Genomic DNA, 13,629 nt, shown 5'->3' on the forward strand with positions numbered 1-13,629 from the left:
AAATTTATTCTCAAAAGATTCAAATTGTTTCTACAGTAGAATCGGAAATTGATTGGATTTTAAAAACAATCAATTTCTTCAATGTGTTTGAATTAAAACAATTTTTTTTAAAATTTAAAATTTTACAAATTAATTTAATAAATACAGAGTGTGGTGTGATTGTTGTACAGCAAAGAAATATAATGGTGTGTTAAATTAATCGTTGAATTGAACAATAATATTAACACCACGATCGGCAATAACTTCAGTATCAGTAGCATAAAGTTCAGTTCCTGTATGGAATAATTCCTTGACCTTCTTCTTCAAGTTTGGTTCAGTCATTTGTCTGAGAGTTGCAGGTTTAGTCAAATACAAAGTTTGGTCACTAGTCAAATTACGTAATGAAGCATTGTTGAATTGAATTGACTTGTCGGTTCTCAAAATATCTCTAAATTCATCCAAAGTAATATCTGATGAACAAGTAATTGTCTTTGAAACACCAGCAGGACCACATTGCAAACAATCTGGCTTTCTTTCATTCTTATAAGTGAATGTATAAATACCTTCACTTCCGTTAAACATCATGTAATCATCCAAGAATGGAGTACAGAAAGTAGCCAATTTGAATGCTTCATTTGTACATGATGAAGCAATAATAGCATTGGTGGAGGCAATAGCAGGAATGATACCCTTGATGACACCTTGTGTTAAACGGAATGTAACACCAGCAATACCAAAGTTCTTGGCACGTTCCAAAGACTTTTCATAGATCCATTGAACGTGTCTTGGATTATCACCATCAACTTGTTCATCATCAGGAATACCTTCCTTTCCTTTACAATTACGCCATTCTTCAATATAACAATATTGAATACAATGTTCAGGAAGACGTGGAGTTGTCTTTAAAGTACACATTGGATAATTTGTTTCATCAGTAGGGAATAAATCCAAAGTACATTCATAACAAGATGTAACACCTGGCAAGATAACTCTAGATTGTCCTTTAAAGCCTTCAGTACCACCATCAACCAAGGAAATCATGGAACTCATATCAACTTCAGTCTTTTCATCATCAACATATTGAATCAAAGAGAGGAGAGTACTATTGATCCAACGACGAGCTGGAATAGAATCCAAACCAGCAATAATAATTCCAAATGATCTATAGAAATCAACAGACTTTTCTTGGATTGCACAAATGTGTGCTGTAACTTTAACACCTGGCACTCTTTCATTGACAAATCGAGCAGCAACTTCAGCCTTCATCTTACCAACATCACCATCACGGAACAAAAATTGTCTATTCAAATTACTTGTACTGATGGTATCCATATCAATGATATCAATATTACGGAAGCCACTCATTGCCAAATTCTTCACCAAATCGCAACCAAGACCACCAGCTCCAATAATTAAAACTTTGCAAGAATCTTGTAAAAATTGTTTAGTTTCATCACCAGCTTGGAAATCTGCTGGAGCAAATGGACCTGATCTCTTCAAAATATAATCAAGATCTTTCCATCTTTCTGCTTCAATTTCAGGAGGGAATGATGTATCTACAACGCTGGCCATTTTTTTTCTATGTATTGAATTGATCAAACTTGCAGAGAACTTGAGTTTATTTTTAAATCCAAAGTTGCTGCTTTGAAAGGCTTGGGATGAACTCAACAACATTGAGAAATATTGTTGAACACAAGTGAAACAATTTACAATGAATGATAGAGAGAGTTGGGGTTTTGAATTTGAATTTGTAATGGTGTGAATTTTTAAAAGAGATGATCAACTTTTGAAGTTATTGCCAACAACATATTGTAGTTTTCCAGAAACCATGACATAAATTTTTTCACCTCAACACCGATCATTTTTCCATCTCATCCATGTTGATCGATTAAAATCCATCTATTCAATCTGTTTTTTGATCAATCTATCAAACAATCGATCATGATTAATCAACAATTTCAATCATATTGAATAAAGACTTGATGTTATTTGAAAAGGCTCAATTTTCAACTAATTATCAAAAGATGTTGTTTGATTTCTTGTGATGTTTCAAAATAAAGAACTTTAAAACACAAAAAGTTGTTTTTCCAAGTTGCTTAAAATCATGTTAGAAGCCAATCTCCTCCGATGTGGCATTTGAATATAAATTTCTTATAATCCTTTCTGAGCTCAATGACAGAGGGTTGCTCCCTTTTTCCAAGAATATGTCAAGTGCTCACTCTTGATTTTAATTTGGGATATGGATATTGCAATATTACATAAGAGTGTTGGTTCTTGGTTAATGATTGCTTACACAAGTTTGGACGTTGTTGCTCCTGAACATGTGGTTTTGTTCAAAGAACACCTTATCAAATTTGCTTTCATTCTCTCCCTTTGTCATTAATTAAGGCAGTGAATACTGGAAACCTTTTTTCAAGTGTTGTATTTATCATGTCAAGTTCTTGAGAAACTCGATTGATGTAGTAGAAGATCCACTAGTAATTCAGTAAGATACAAATCTATCTAAGTTGTAACCCAGCATTTCTTCGAAAATGTCGAATTCATTGTAAAGAAATTAAAACATTCAAACTTAATGAATCGTTCACGATACCACCCCCACTTGATATGGAATTAAGTAATACCAATAAGGTGATTTTCAAGACACTCTATACTGACATCCAACCAAGGGTTGATTTAAAATGAAAAAAGGAGCAATTTGGAGAAGCCATTTCCAAGCTTAGTGATATAATTTAATTAAGGGAGAATGAAATCTGTGACTCTAAAAATAATTGAAAAACCAAAAAACAACTCTCAAAAAGGCAAGAAAAAAATCAAACCTGAACTGGAAGAACAAAAGAAATCATCAAAATCAAAGTCTCAAGCTCAGTTCAATGAGGATTTCGAGATATCTGATGAAAACATTGATAGATCGATCGATTGATCGATCAATTAATTGATAAAATTCTATGTTTCATCCATTCAATCGATCATTTTCCATCTCGATCAATCATCGATGGGTAAAAAAAATCCATCTAAAAATTTATGTCATGGTTTCTCCAAGATCAAAAAAAATGCCAAGATCATCCACTCCAACCAAAAGGAAAACCATTCAACAGCCATTAATATTTCAACCCACTTTGAAGAAAACTAAATCATCCGAAACAACGTTGAATTCTCCTATTACTATTAGTGATGATGGTGAGAATGAGGATTTATTGTTATCAGCTGATGGAGATCAAGCACATGATGATGATATTGAAATATCAACAGAGACTGTTTCGGATTCATCAAGCAAATATTCAATTATTAGAACACCTATTAATGATTCATCGACAGTGGATGAATTGGGATTGGAAAGTGTTGAAGCTCATGAACTTCAACAATATTTCAATGCTGAGAAATATTTAGCTAAAGAAAAAGGTAAATGTAAAAAGATTTATTGCATAGATAGAGGATCTTCATTTACAAAGGGTAACAAGTTTGATATTTTAGAAAAGAGAGTCAAACCAACTATATTAAAATTTGGACATAAGGAAAAGACACAATTTTTACCTTCTCAAACATTTTACAATTTACAAAAAGGTCAAGTGAAGATGGGTAAATTTGAGGTTAGTAATGAATGGGAAGAATTGGAAAATTTGAAAAAGATATTCATGGTGAGTGAGTTATTGGAAATTGGATTAAAATCTGAGAAGAAGAAACTTAGAGTATCTCACATTATTTATTTAATGATTAGAGATTTAATATCTCAATTATTAACAACTAAAAAACAAGATTCTAATTATTTGGAAGGTATTGGTGCATGGATATTTACATGTCCATCAGGAACAAGTGTATTTACTAAATTAATATTTAGAAATTGTATATTTAAAGCATATAATAGTTTAAACATTAATGAAAATAATCCATTACAAATAGATGACATATATGTTATTGAGGAATGTACATTATTGAAATATTTTGCCAACAATCAAGAAAAAACATCTACAATGTTTGTTGATTTGGGTCATTTAACACTTGATGTCGTTGTGATGGATTTAATTGATGGTGAATATATTGTAACATTTAAAAATGGTGAATCTAGTGGAATGTCACTCATACATCAATTATTAAAAGATAATGGATTAGATTCAATTAAGGAAATGGAAAATTTATTTGATAATTATCATGATTCTAATGAATTACCACCATCTTTATTACCTCTTAAAAATCAAATTGATGAAACATTGAAAACTATTACAAAACCTCTATGTATGATGATATTACAAAAGCAAGTAGATTCTATTCACTTTTCAGGTGCTATTACACGAGTTGCTTATTTTCAAAGAAAATTACAAGAAAATATTAGTTATGTACGTTTACAAAATATTAAGAATGAGCTACTTCCATATTTAAAAGAAGAATTCAAGAATAGAGATATACCTATTATTGAATTTTTATGTGAAACTACAGGTGAAAGTGCTTTACTATCAGGTGCAGAAGAAATGATTAATTGTTCTTTAATGAAAATTTCACAAAATGAACTCGATTGTAATGTTCCAATTATATTTAAGGAGAAATCTATTAGTGAACAAGTACTTAGTGAACCCTCAATATCATCAATACCAGAAATGAATGAACAAACACTACCAACTACTATTGATTGTTTATTATCATCTATTAGTTATAATGACAGTAATAATATTGAGCAGTATGTACCTGCCATGCTATTTGACCATTGCAATAGTGGAAGGGTCGAAAAAAAAATGTTATTGGGAAATGTTTTACTAGACATGAATATTAAACAAGATACTGAAATATTTTTAATCAAGTTTAGTCCACTCATTGATACTAAATTAATATCAACTATTGATTATGAAAATTTTGAAAAAGTGGGAATTATTGAATTCATTAGATTTACCAATTTAATCATTTGTTTTGATTGTAATCACATTAAAACTACTACCAATTTACACTTTTATATGAAGTTGGATTTGGAAGATGATTTCTTATTAGTTAGAATTTATTATACTAAAGGTAAATCCTTTTTTAAAACTATTACACGAATTGAAAGAAAAGGAAGAAATGAAAGAATTTCCATTAATGATTCTGCTCAACTAATTTTTAAAACAAAAGAAGATGAAGTAAGAACATGGTATGGTGTATATTATGATACTTTGAGTATTGTATCCAGTTTTTCAAGTATTTCCATTAAATATGCAGAATTAGAAAACGAAATTGGAGTTGAAAAAGCAAAGGGATTACATGTTGGTAGCAAGCAGCTATCTATTCCAAGTATTGGATCAAAAGATAAGGAATTTGTAAGAAAACACCTTTCTAAATGTTCTGTTTGTCAATGCGAAATTAAGAAGGTGCATGCTTGTATTTCTTATAACAAACTACCAATATTTAGAAAAGTATTTGATGATAATTCCATTAATCTTGGAAATTGTTGTAGTCCTTGTTATAGAATCTATAATGATTTAAAAAAGGAAGAAAAATAGTAAATGAATTTATTTCTTTTTCACTTTCTAATAACTTCATAGTGTGGATGATTTCAGAATTAAAAATCAATATCAGACTTGGCATTAAGAATGGTTTTGACAAAAAACAATTCTCAATTTCCAGACAGGTTGTTAATGTGATTCTTATAGATAGAGATTAGTTCTAAAACTTGTCTAACTTCTTGGAAGTTGATAGTGTTGTGAGTAGTTGATGGATTTTCACGATTACTAAATGAGAGATTTCTCCAATAATTTGCAACATTAACATCTGCACAATTTTGTTCCTTTCTAAACTTTTTCAAATTATAGAAGAGTCCAACAAGATTCCCTCTAAGGTATTTCTTTGCAGTCTCATTGAATTGTTTGATATCTTGTTCAATAGATAAAAGTTGCTCATTGTAAAAAATGTTGATGGATTGGCAGAGTTCTATGTATATATTTTTGAATTGTGAAAATGGTTTGGTGAAGAGGGGATTGAGATTGTTCACTAAATGATCTTCATTCACTTGATTAGAGAATTTACTTTGCATGATGGATGAAACTATTCTTGTATCATTATATTTTGATGAGGTCAACTCGTATGGAGGATTTTCTAGAACATACTTGTCCAGTTTTGAGACTAAATAATTGACATTACACAATCTGAGAGAGGGAATATTTGAGTGAAGAGATGACTTCAATATAAAACATTTGTATGGTTGTTTGAAATTGACAAACTCTAGTCCTTCATATTCGAGGGGTGAGAACTTTTCAAAATCATTCACAAAATCCTGAAGGTCCAAAAATCCTATATCTGAATATGATTTAACAAAGTCGTTCCAATTATATTTTGTAGAAAAATCAATCCAATTTTCATATTCCATCATAGATTCTAGATTTCTACTCCCACAATAAATAATTCTATTACTATTTTTCTGATAAATGAAGAAAAAGTTCAACATTTGATCTTCATGGGATGGATACTTCATTCCAATTCTTTCAAACAGATTTTCAAATTCCTGTTCAGTTTGACTCATATCAAAATTCTTGAGAATCCATTTGGAAATCCAATTGTCCTTTTCATCATCAAAGACAAACCTCCACTCACCAGAATAAAAGAAAAGCGAACACCTTATCCCAACTGGCCTTTCTAGAATTTGAATTGAGCTCATGTCAATATCTGAAAAATAGTCACTACCAACTTTTTCTAGTATGAAATTATAATCCATAGCATAGAATCTAGGAACACATACAGGAGTGTAAACTATCTTTCCATTATCATCAATATTATAAGATAGTACTGTTCCATTACATTCCAAGTAGGACCTACATTCTAAGAAAAGTTTACACAATTCTAAGGAAATATATTCCATATCACAATCTATCTTGAATAGTTGAGAACTATTAGGATTAAGATGCTCCTCTTTGGATCTAATAATTGGTGTCACATTCACTGAAAGTAATCTCATCAAGCTGTATGGACCGTATTTGTAGTGGTGTGAAAAGTCTAGTTCATAATTATGCTCTACAACCATTATTAATTCACTAAACAGTGGATTATCCTTTTCAAAGCCTGAAGAATATGTATTCAGGAAGTTTTGAATACCCAATGAACTATTGCTTTCTGAGTTTTTACATTTGAAAAGGGCATCTTTGATAATATTCTTCAGATCATCTTTTAATTGTTCCTTCCATGTCTTATAGAGTGCATCACTAATTTGTTTATACTCATTCCAAGAACTAAATGAATCAGTATGAAATACAATGCTGTCATAGAGTTTGTTAGTTTCGGTATAATCATATATAATACCTGAATTAACAAATTGATAAGCATATTTCGAGTATCTAATACCATGAGCTAGGTTTTTCTTCACCTTCTTTAGAGTACTTTTCCTTTCACTTTCATCCTTGCAAAGTTTGTTCTCCAAAACATTCCAAAATCTAAATGCCTTATTAAAGCAATGATGAAGCTCGTGAAGGAATGAATTTTTAGTTCTAGAAATTCTCAAAAACCACAAACTCCAATGATGCCTCCATAATTTCATCTTTTCATCCTCAAACAGAACAAATGATGAATTTGGTTGCAGAACAGATAGCATGAATATTGGCAATTGTAAATAAACATGGTCCACAAAGAATGAAGTTTCCATAATGTGCACTTCCATATCGTATTCCTTCTCTTCTAATTTACCCTCCTCATCATCACAATTACACTTAATAGAGCTTTTCAATAAATATTGTAAATTATTAGAATATCTCGTTTCATAATCAATACAATGAGAGTAAAAATCATCAACAATCATTATTAAATCAAAATCAGAATCGTTTACATTGGTTTTTGAAACTCTTGATCCGAACACGTAAATTCCTCTAATCGAATCATCACGATATAAAACCTTGTCCTTCAACAAGCCTTCTTCAGAAATTGTAATAAAATTGCGAATATGATAAATTAATTCATCACTTGAGAAGGGAAATTTAAATTGATTTTCATGGAAATGATGTGATTGCCAATATTGACTCGGTCCAGTACTCTCTTTATCATAACGGAAATTATTAATGGTGCATTTTGGAAATTGTTGCATTTTTTTTTAATAATTAATTTCAATATTTTATTTAAGGAAAGATTACAACAAGTATTATACGATATTATTTAGAGATGATAATTATTCTGTAAGGAATATTTAGGGGAGTGTTTTCAATAGTGAATTTTTCTTTTTAGAGGCGGAAATTAAAGACTTGAAAAATGGCGGGAAAACTATTAAGGATTAGTTTTTGTGCAAATTATCCAAAAATAAGAAATGATTGACAAATTACTTCGATATTTATCATGTGATCTATATCTTAGCTAGCTGTATCTCTCACAGGATATCATCTCTCGACCCGTCAATGTCCATTAGTATCATTAGAAAAAAAAACGAATCTTATATCATGAACGAAACCTTTCTCTACAACAATACAGCCTTCTCTTCATGTCCCAGTTGGTTTCCTTATCACCTCGTCGACCCATCCACTCTATCTAATAACAATACACTCGATATGGAATGTCCTGATACAATTCTCGTTCCAATAACAAGTGGAATTTTATATGGATCTTATTTAATATTATTTTTAATTTGTTTAATTTTTCTAATTTGGAAGAGGAAGGCATCTACTATCAAGGCCAGATCGCCCGTCATTTTATCTTTTGGATTAGTTGCAAATTTTACCTTAGTTTCCCTAGCATTAATTCGGTGCATTGTTGGAAAAACTGATTTTCCATGTTTTTTATTTTCGATATTTTACTTTATTTTAGGACCGTGTTTTGTGGTGCCGTCAATTATTAGAGGAATTGAACTGATTATTCAATATAAGGTCAATTTATTGAGAGCTAAGAGTATTTCTAGATGTAATCTTTCGAATAATTATTCGACACAGGTGCAGGATGTTAAGAGTGATGTTGTGAGTGAGAAGACTGAAACTCAATCAGAATGTGGAACTTCATATAAGGAAACTAGATCAGTACGAGTATTGACAACTTTGAATAGAATACTGCAGAGTGCTATATTTCATTTGTGTTTTACTTTATTCTTGTTGATATTTCATTTGGGCATTTGGTTATGTTCTGGGTTGATTGAAGATGGTTTCTATTCGAAACACAGATTTTTCATGACTAATGCCAGTATTTTGAGTGTTGGAGGATGTTATTCATCTACTGGAAGTTCGATTGCCATGGCTGTGTTTGTTGGATTATATTTTATCATTGACTTGATAATTAATATTATATGTTTGACAATTGACAATGACACATTCAACATCAAGATTGGAAATCTAGGCATGACAGTAGTAAGAATACTATGTGGTATATTTTACCTTGTATTTTCACAAGTTCCAGTTTTAAGATCTACTGGCAGAATCATTCCTTCTATTTATGTATTTATCCTAAACTGTATTGTTGAACTAATTGTCACAATTCTCATTCCATCCATTAAAGATTGTATAGATAAGATGAAATACCAATCAAAATACAACCAATCAGAAATTGAATGTGTTTTAAATGACCAAAAACTTTTCAATATTTTAATTGATTTTTCAAGAAGAAGTTACAGCCCTGAAAGTGTTTTATTTTACAAAGATATTCAACATTACAAACAATTGGTGGCAAAGCTTGAAATGATGGAAAATGGAGCTTTTCAACATGTTGAGTCAATTAAGAATTTACGTGTGAAAATTACACGTTTCGTTCAGAATATTGTTCATGTTTATTTATGTGAAGGAAGTGTTAATGAATTGAATATTCCTAATTTGAAAATGAAGAAATTGGAATTGACCAACAAGATTGCTGCATGTATAGAATTTGAATCTAATAGATTTACCAGGGATTTATTCGATTCAATCTTGGTAGAATCAATGCTCACTCTGATGGAAGTGTATCATCGATTGAAACAACAAAACCCCACCATACGACAATTCTCCCTACATTGGAAAAATGATCAAGACAAGCTCAACAATTCACTGTAATTAAGCGTAACAGGATTCGAAGAGATTGGAAACAAAAAACCTTGTTAAAAAAAGTAAAAAAAACCCTTAAATACTAACCATTCTCTAAGGAGCAAATTGAAGTTGTAAAGGAAGAAGTTATATTTGACAACATTTTCCAATTTCTTGATCCGAATCTAATTGAACCGTGCAAGAAATCTAGCCATGACCGACAGCGAATTTTATAAAAAGATACTGGTTGAGATTCAAGACGGTTCAATTAGATTCAAGTCGTGCGATAGAAAAAGAAATTTTGGAATAGTTAAAGTTGAGGAAGAAGATGATTGTTCTCCACAACACAAAAAGACTAAATTGTGAGGGATATCAAGTTGAATGAAGATATCTCATCCAAATAATAATTTAATAATTTATTCTAAAAGTCTTCTTCTTCTATCGATATCATCATCCTCATCATCACTTGTAAAATTGCTAACATCATCCTCATCTTCCTCTTCATCCTCATCAGCTATTGCTGGTATTGACACTTCCTCAATATCTGCCAATAATTTAGCTTTAGTGAAAACTGTACCAATACCACGTCCAAAATATTCACAAACCAGAGAATAACCATCCAACTTCTTGGTATTAAGTTGCTTAAAGAAGGATTCGTGTTGTTCACTCGACTCTTCGAATTTTCTCTTTCTTTGGAGAATATCTCTGTGCTTATCAGAACAAACTCTACATTCACCTTCATTACCAACAAGGAGACATCTTTGATGGTATGAGTGATTACACATGAAATGTACAGCAGGCAAGTCCAATTGAGCATTACAGAAAGTACAAGTGGTAGCTTGGAAAGTTTTGGCACTGGTTTGTAAATCGTAAATTTCCTTTCTCATTTGAGCAGTTTCAGTTTGGAATTCCTTGATCTTTTCTACATCTTCTCTTATCATTTCTTGTTCTTTTTGAATTTTAGAAATCAGATAGTCCTTTACAGAATAGAGTTTGGTCTTTTCATTCTTACCAAGAATTTGAACAACCAGTAATGGAGGTAAAATTTCATCCTTTTCAATCTTTTCTAATACAATAGCTAATTCTTCTTCAACATTATCATCCAATGTGGCAAAATATGTGAGAACTTGAACCCACAAATTTGGATCCTTGTCACCATATTGATTAACAGAGGCGATTACATTCTTGTAATCACGTTGCTCCATATAATATTGGATAATATAATAGTGAAGACCCAAAGTATCATAAATCTTGAGTACACCTTCTTTAAAGTTTTGTGATTGGACAAGAACAAGAACGTGCTCCTTATCATAGTTAGATTGTGGATGGTCGAGTGTATAAAGCAATCTATCTTTAAAGCTCAAATTGGCAATATCTGTGCTTGGTGGCTGAATTTCATATCTATCAGAAATGCCTTGAGTTTGCTCAAGTTCTGGTCTTTTCTTAGAATCAGTATCCAAATATTTAAGATAAAGTTCAATGAGCGTATTGTACACAACCTTGGAATGTGATGTATCTGGTCGAAGAGTTCTCCAAATAACATTTTCCAAAAATATCATTAACCAGTATTGATCCTTACTTGGGAAGCAATGAATATATGACTCTGGTTTTGGTTTAGCATGTTCAATGTGTTGATTATTATACATATCTTCATATCCGGTAGTTTTAACAATTTGAGATTCAAGATTAGCAGATGATTGTTTCAAACCTAGAAGTACATTCAGAATACCCCCTTCTTTCTTCTTTTCTGCTTGGTTGCTTGAATCATTGGAGTTTGGTATAATTCTAAGCTTGTAATTATCAATGATTCTCTTTTGAGTTAACTTGATATCACTATCCAAAACTCTATTTGTTTCAGCAGGGTGAATTGGGAAATATTCTGTACACAATCTTATGAGAGCGTTAGTAGTCTCTTTTGGTAAATGTGAAATGAGTGTTTTACCATAGGTTTTCAGATAACTTTCAGCTTCAGGTAAGGCAAGAGATTCAATATATTTGAGCGCTCTTCTAAAGTTCTCTTTAGAATCAACCTTCTCGCCATTATCCTTGTCCAAATTATCTGTATCAAAGTCCTCCAAGTGAATCTTAATGTACCAATCGTGTTGTTTGTGTTTCATGGCCAAAATGAGGGCATGTTCCTTGTAGCCGGCTTTTCTACAAACTCTAATAGCTGTCTCTACATCGTACATAAGCTTATCTTGCATACTGATAAACTTGTCGAGTTTTTCCTTTCTTTCATCCTTCAATTTGGTGTAACAGTTTAACAAGAGGGTTGTGTGATCAGAGGTGGCAAGACGTTTTTCGTGAAGGGTTTCAAGATATTCTGTAAGGTTACGAATTCTGTTTGCATCCAAGAATTTTCTGATAACATAGGATGGTTCCAATCTACCAATAGTTCTACAAAATTGTTTCATAGCTCCATCATAATCTTTCTTTGAATACAAGTGATCACCATATTGTTTTGAAATTTCAAACAAGTAATTACTGTCAAGTTGTTCACTATCAACTAAACTGATGGCAATCGAATAAAAGTTCTTTTGTAAAAGCAATTCCAACTTGGATTGGGTATCTTTTTCTTCCAAAAGGAACATTTGTTGTTCAGATTTGTTTTCATCAATATTCGACAATAAAAAGACATTACCCCATTCTTGAAGAATATGTGTAATGTGTAATTTGTCACTCGAATATCTAAAGGCAATATACTTGTTTTTCAAATCATAAATAGTAATAACTTGTTGAGATTTGCTACTGGTTGTGTTAATATCTGAACTAATAACAATTAAATAATTTCTGAACCAATGTGACAAGATCTTTTTACCTTCAAAAGCAAAACAAGATCCTTTTCCTTCAGGTTTAAAGAACCAAACAGCAGATTTAGAAGAAACCACAAAATCTCCATCATTACTCAAAGTACTACATCCAACTTCACATCCAATAGTGTCATCTAAAATTACTTTTGATTGTTCAAGTGCTCTTTGTGATGTACTGCTATTAGTATTAATAGAATATTTAAAAACTTGAGTAAGTGAACAACAGAATAAAGTATAATCATTAGGTGAATTACCATATCTCTTAAATCCTAATCCTGTTATTCTCTCATTTGGAGCACCATCCAATAAAAACACTTTGTGTGATGACTTTCCTCCTTGTTTTGTAAAATCACCTTCAAATATAATAATTTTACCATTTCCTAAACCAAGTGCAATACAATTAAAATCTTGATTTGCTTCAAAACAACACACCGGATAAGGTTCCATATCTTTGATCTGACTAAATATCTTGATATCTCTTACTAATTGATATTGACCAAAACTTGTGTGACCTTCCTTTGTGTGTTCTTTATACTTGTCAAGAGAATAAATTTTCAATACATCCTGATAGGCTTCTCCACCATCATCACCAACAACAACTAAACAATTAGATTTAGCAATATGTTTGATGTGATTAACTCTTGCTTCAAAGGCTTTACATTGACGTGTATTTAAATTTTTATCCATAACATGAAAAGTACCACGATTATCTCCGAATATAATATTACTTCTTCCGCTAGTACAACAAGTTACATTGGTCTGAGAGAAAAATTTTGATGATTTCTCATCACTCACTGTATGCTTGTCAAAGAAGTTGAATTTCTTCCACATTTTTTTTTGATGAAAAGATTTTTTAGTTTTTAAAAATTGATGATCCCGAATAGAATATGCAATTCTGTCGTTCATGAAACTGTGATGATTAGTAATGG

At 31.2% G+C, this 13,629-nt stretch overlaps 5 protein-coding genes across 5 annotated transcripts; 2 read left to right on the forward strand and 3 right to left on the reverse strand.

Annotated features, from left to right (window-relative positions):
* Window positions 1–109: 109 nt before the first annotated feature.
* Window positions 110–1,557, reverse strand: NAEGRDRAFT_82821 (uncharacterized protein). The gene has a single exon (XM_002670147.1). It carries the CDS (start codon window positions 1,549–1,551, stop codon window positions 196–198), a length of 1,356 nt encoding a protein of 451 aa, XP_002670193.1. The 5' UTR covers window positions 1,552–1,557; the 3' UTR covers window positions 110–195.
* Window positions 1,558–3,029: 1,472 nt separating this feature from the next.
* NAEGRDRAFT_53692 (uncharacterized protein) lies at window positions 3,030–5,441 on the forward strand (the record flags this gene model as incomplete). Its single annotated transcript, XM_002670107.1, has 1 exon — window positions 3,030–5,441. One exon carries the CDS (start codon window positions 3,030–3,032, stop codon window positions 5,439–5,441), a length of 2,412 nt encoding a protein of 803 aa, XP_002670153.1.
* Window positions 5,442–5,554: 113 nt separating this feature from the next.
* NAEGRDRAFT_74811 (uncharacterized protein) lies at window positions 5,555–8,005 on the reverse strand (the record flags this gene model as incomplete). Its single annotated transcript, XM_002670148.1, has 1 exon — window positions 5,555–8,005. One exon carries the CDS (start codon window positions 8,003–8,005, stop codon window positions 5,555–5,557), a length of 2,451 nt encoding a protein of 816 aa, XP_002670194.1.
* A 346-nt stretch (window positions 8,006–8,351) lies between these two features.
* NAEGRDRAFT_74812 (uncharacterized protein) lies at window positions 8,352–9,920 on the forward strand (the record flags this gene model as incomplete). The annotated part of the gene is made up of 1 exon (XM_002670108.1): window positions 8,352–9,920. One exon carries the CDS (start codon window positions 8,352–8,354, stop codon window positions 9,918–9,920), a length of 1,569 nt encoding a protein of 522 aa, XP_002670154.1.
* A 365-nt stretch (window positions 9,921–10,285) lies between these two features.
* NAEGRDRAFT_81916 (uncharacterized protein) lies at window positions 10,286–13,531 on the reverse strand (the record flags this gene model as incomplete). The annotated part of the gene is made up of 1 exon (XM_002670149.1): window positions 10,286–13,531. The coding sequence occupies one exon, from the start codon at window positions 13,529–13,531 to the stop codon at window positions 10,307–10,309; it is 3,225 nt and encodes a 1,074-aa protein (XP_002670195.1). The 3' UTR covers window positions 10,286–10,306.
* Between the last annotated feature and the right edge of the window lie 98 nt (window positions 13,532–13,629).

This window comes from Naegleria gruberi, assembly GCF_000004985.1.
Source record: "Naegleria gruberi genomic scaffold NAEGRscaffold_74, whole genome shotgun sequence".
Classification (NCBI taxonomy): domain Eukaryota; phylum Heterolobosea; class Eutetramitea; order Acrasida; family Naegleriidae; genus Naegleria; species Naegleria gruberi.

Bases quoted from the DNA above. Each gene is read 5' to 3' on its own strand.
- NAEGRDRAFT_82821 (XM_002670147.1), bottom strand. From the start codon at position 1,551: ATGGCCAGCGTTGTAGATACATCATTCCCTCCTGAAATTGAAGCAGAA.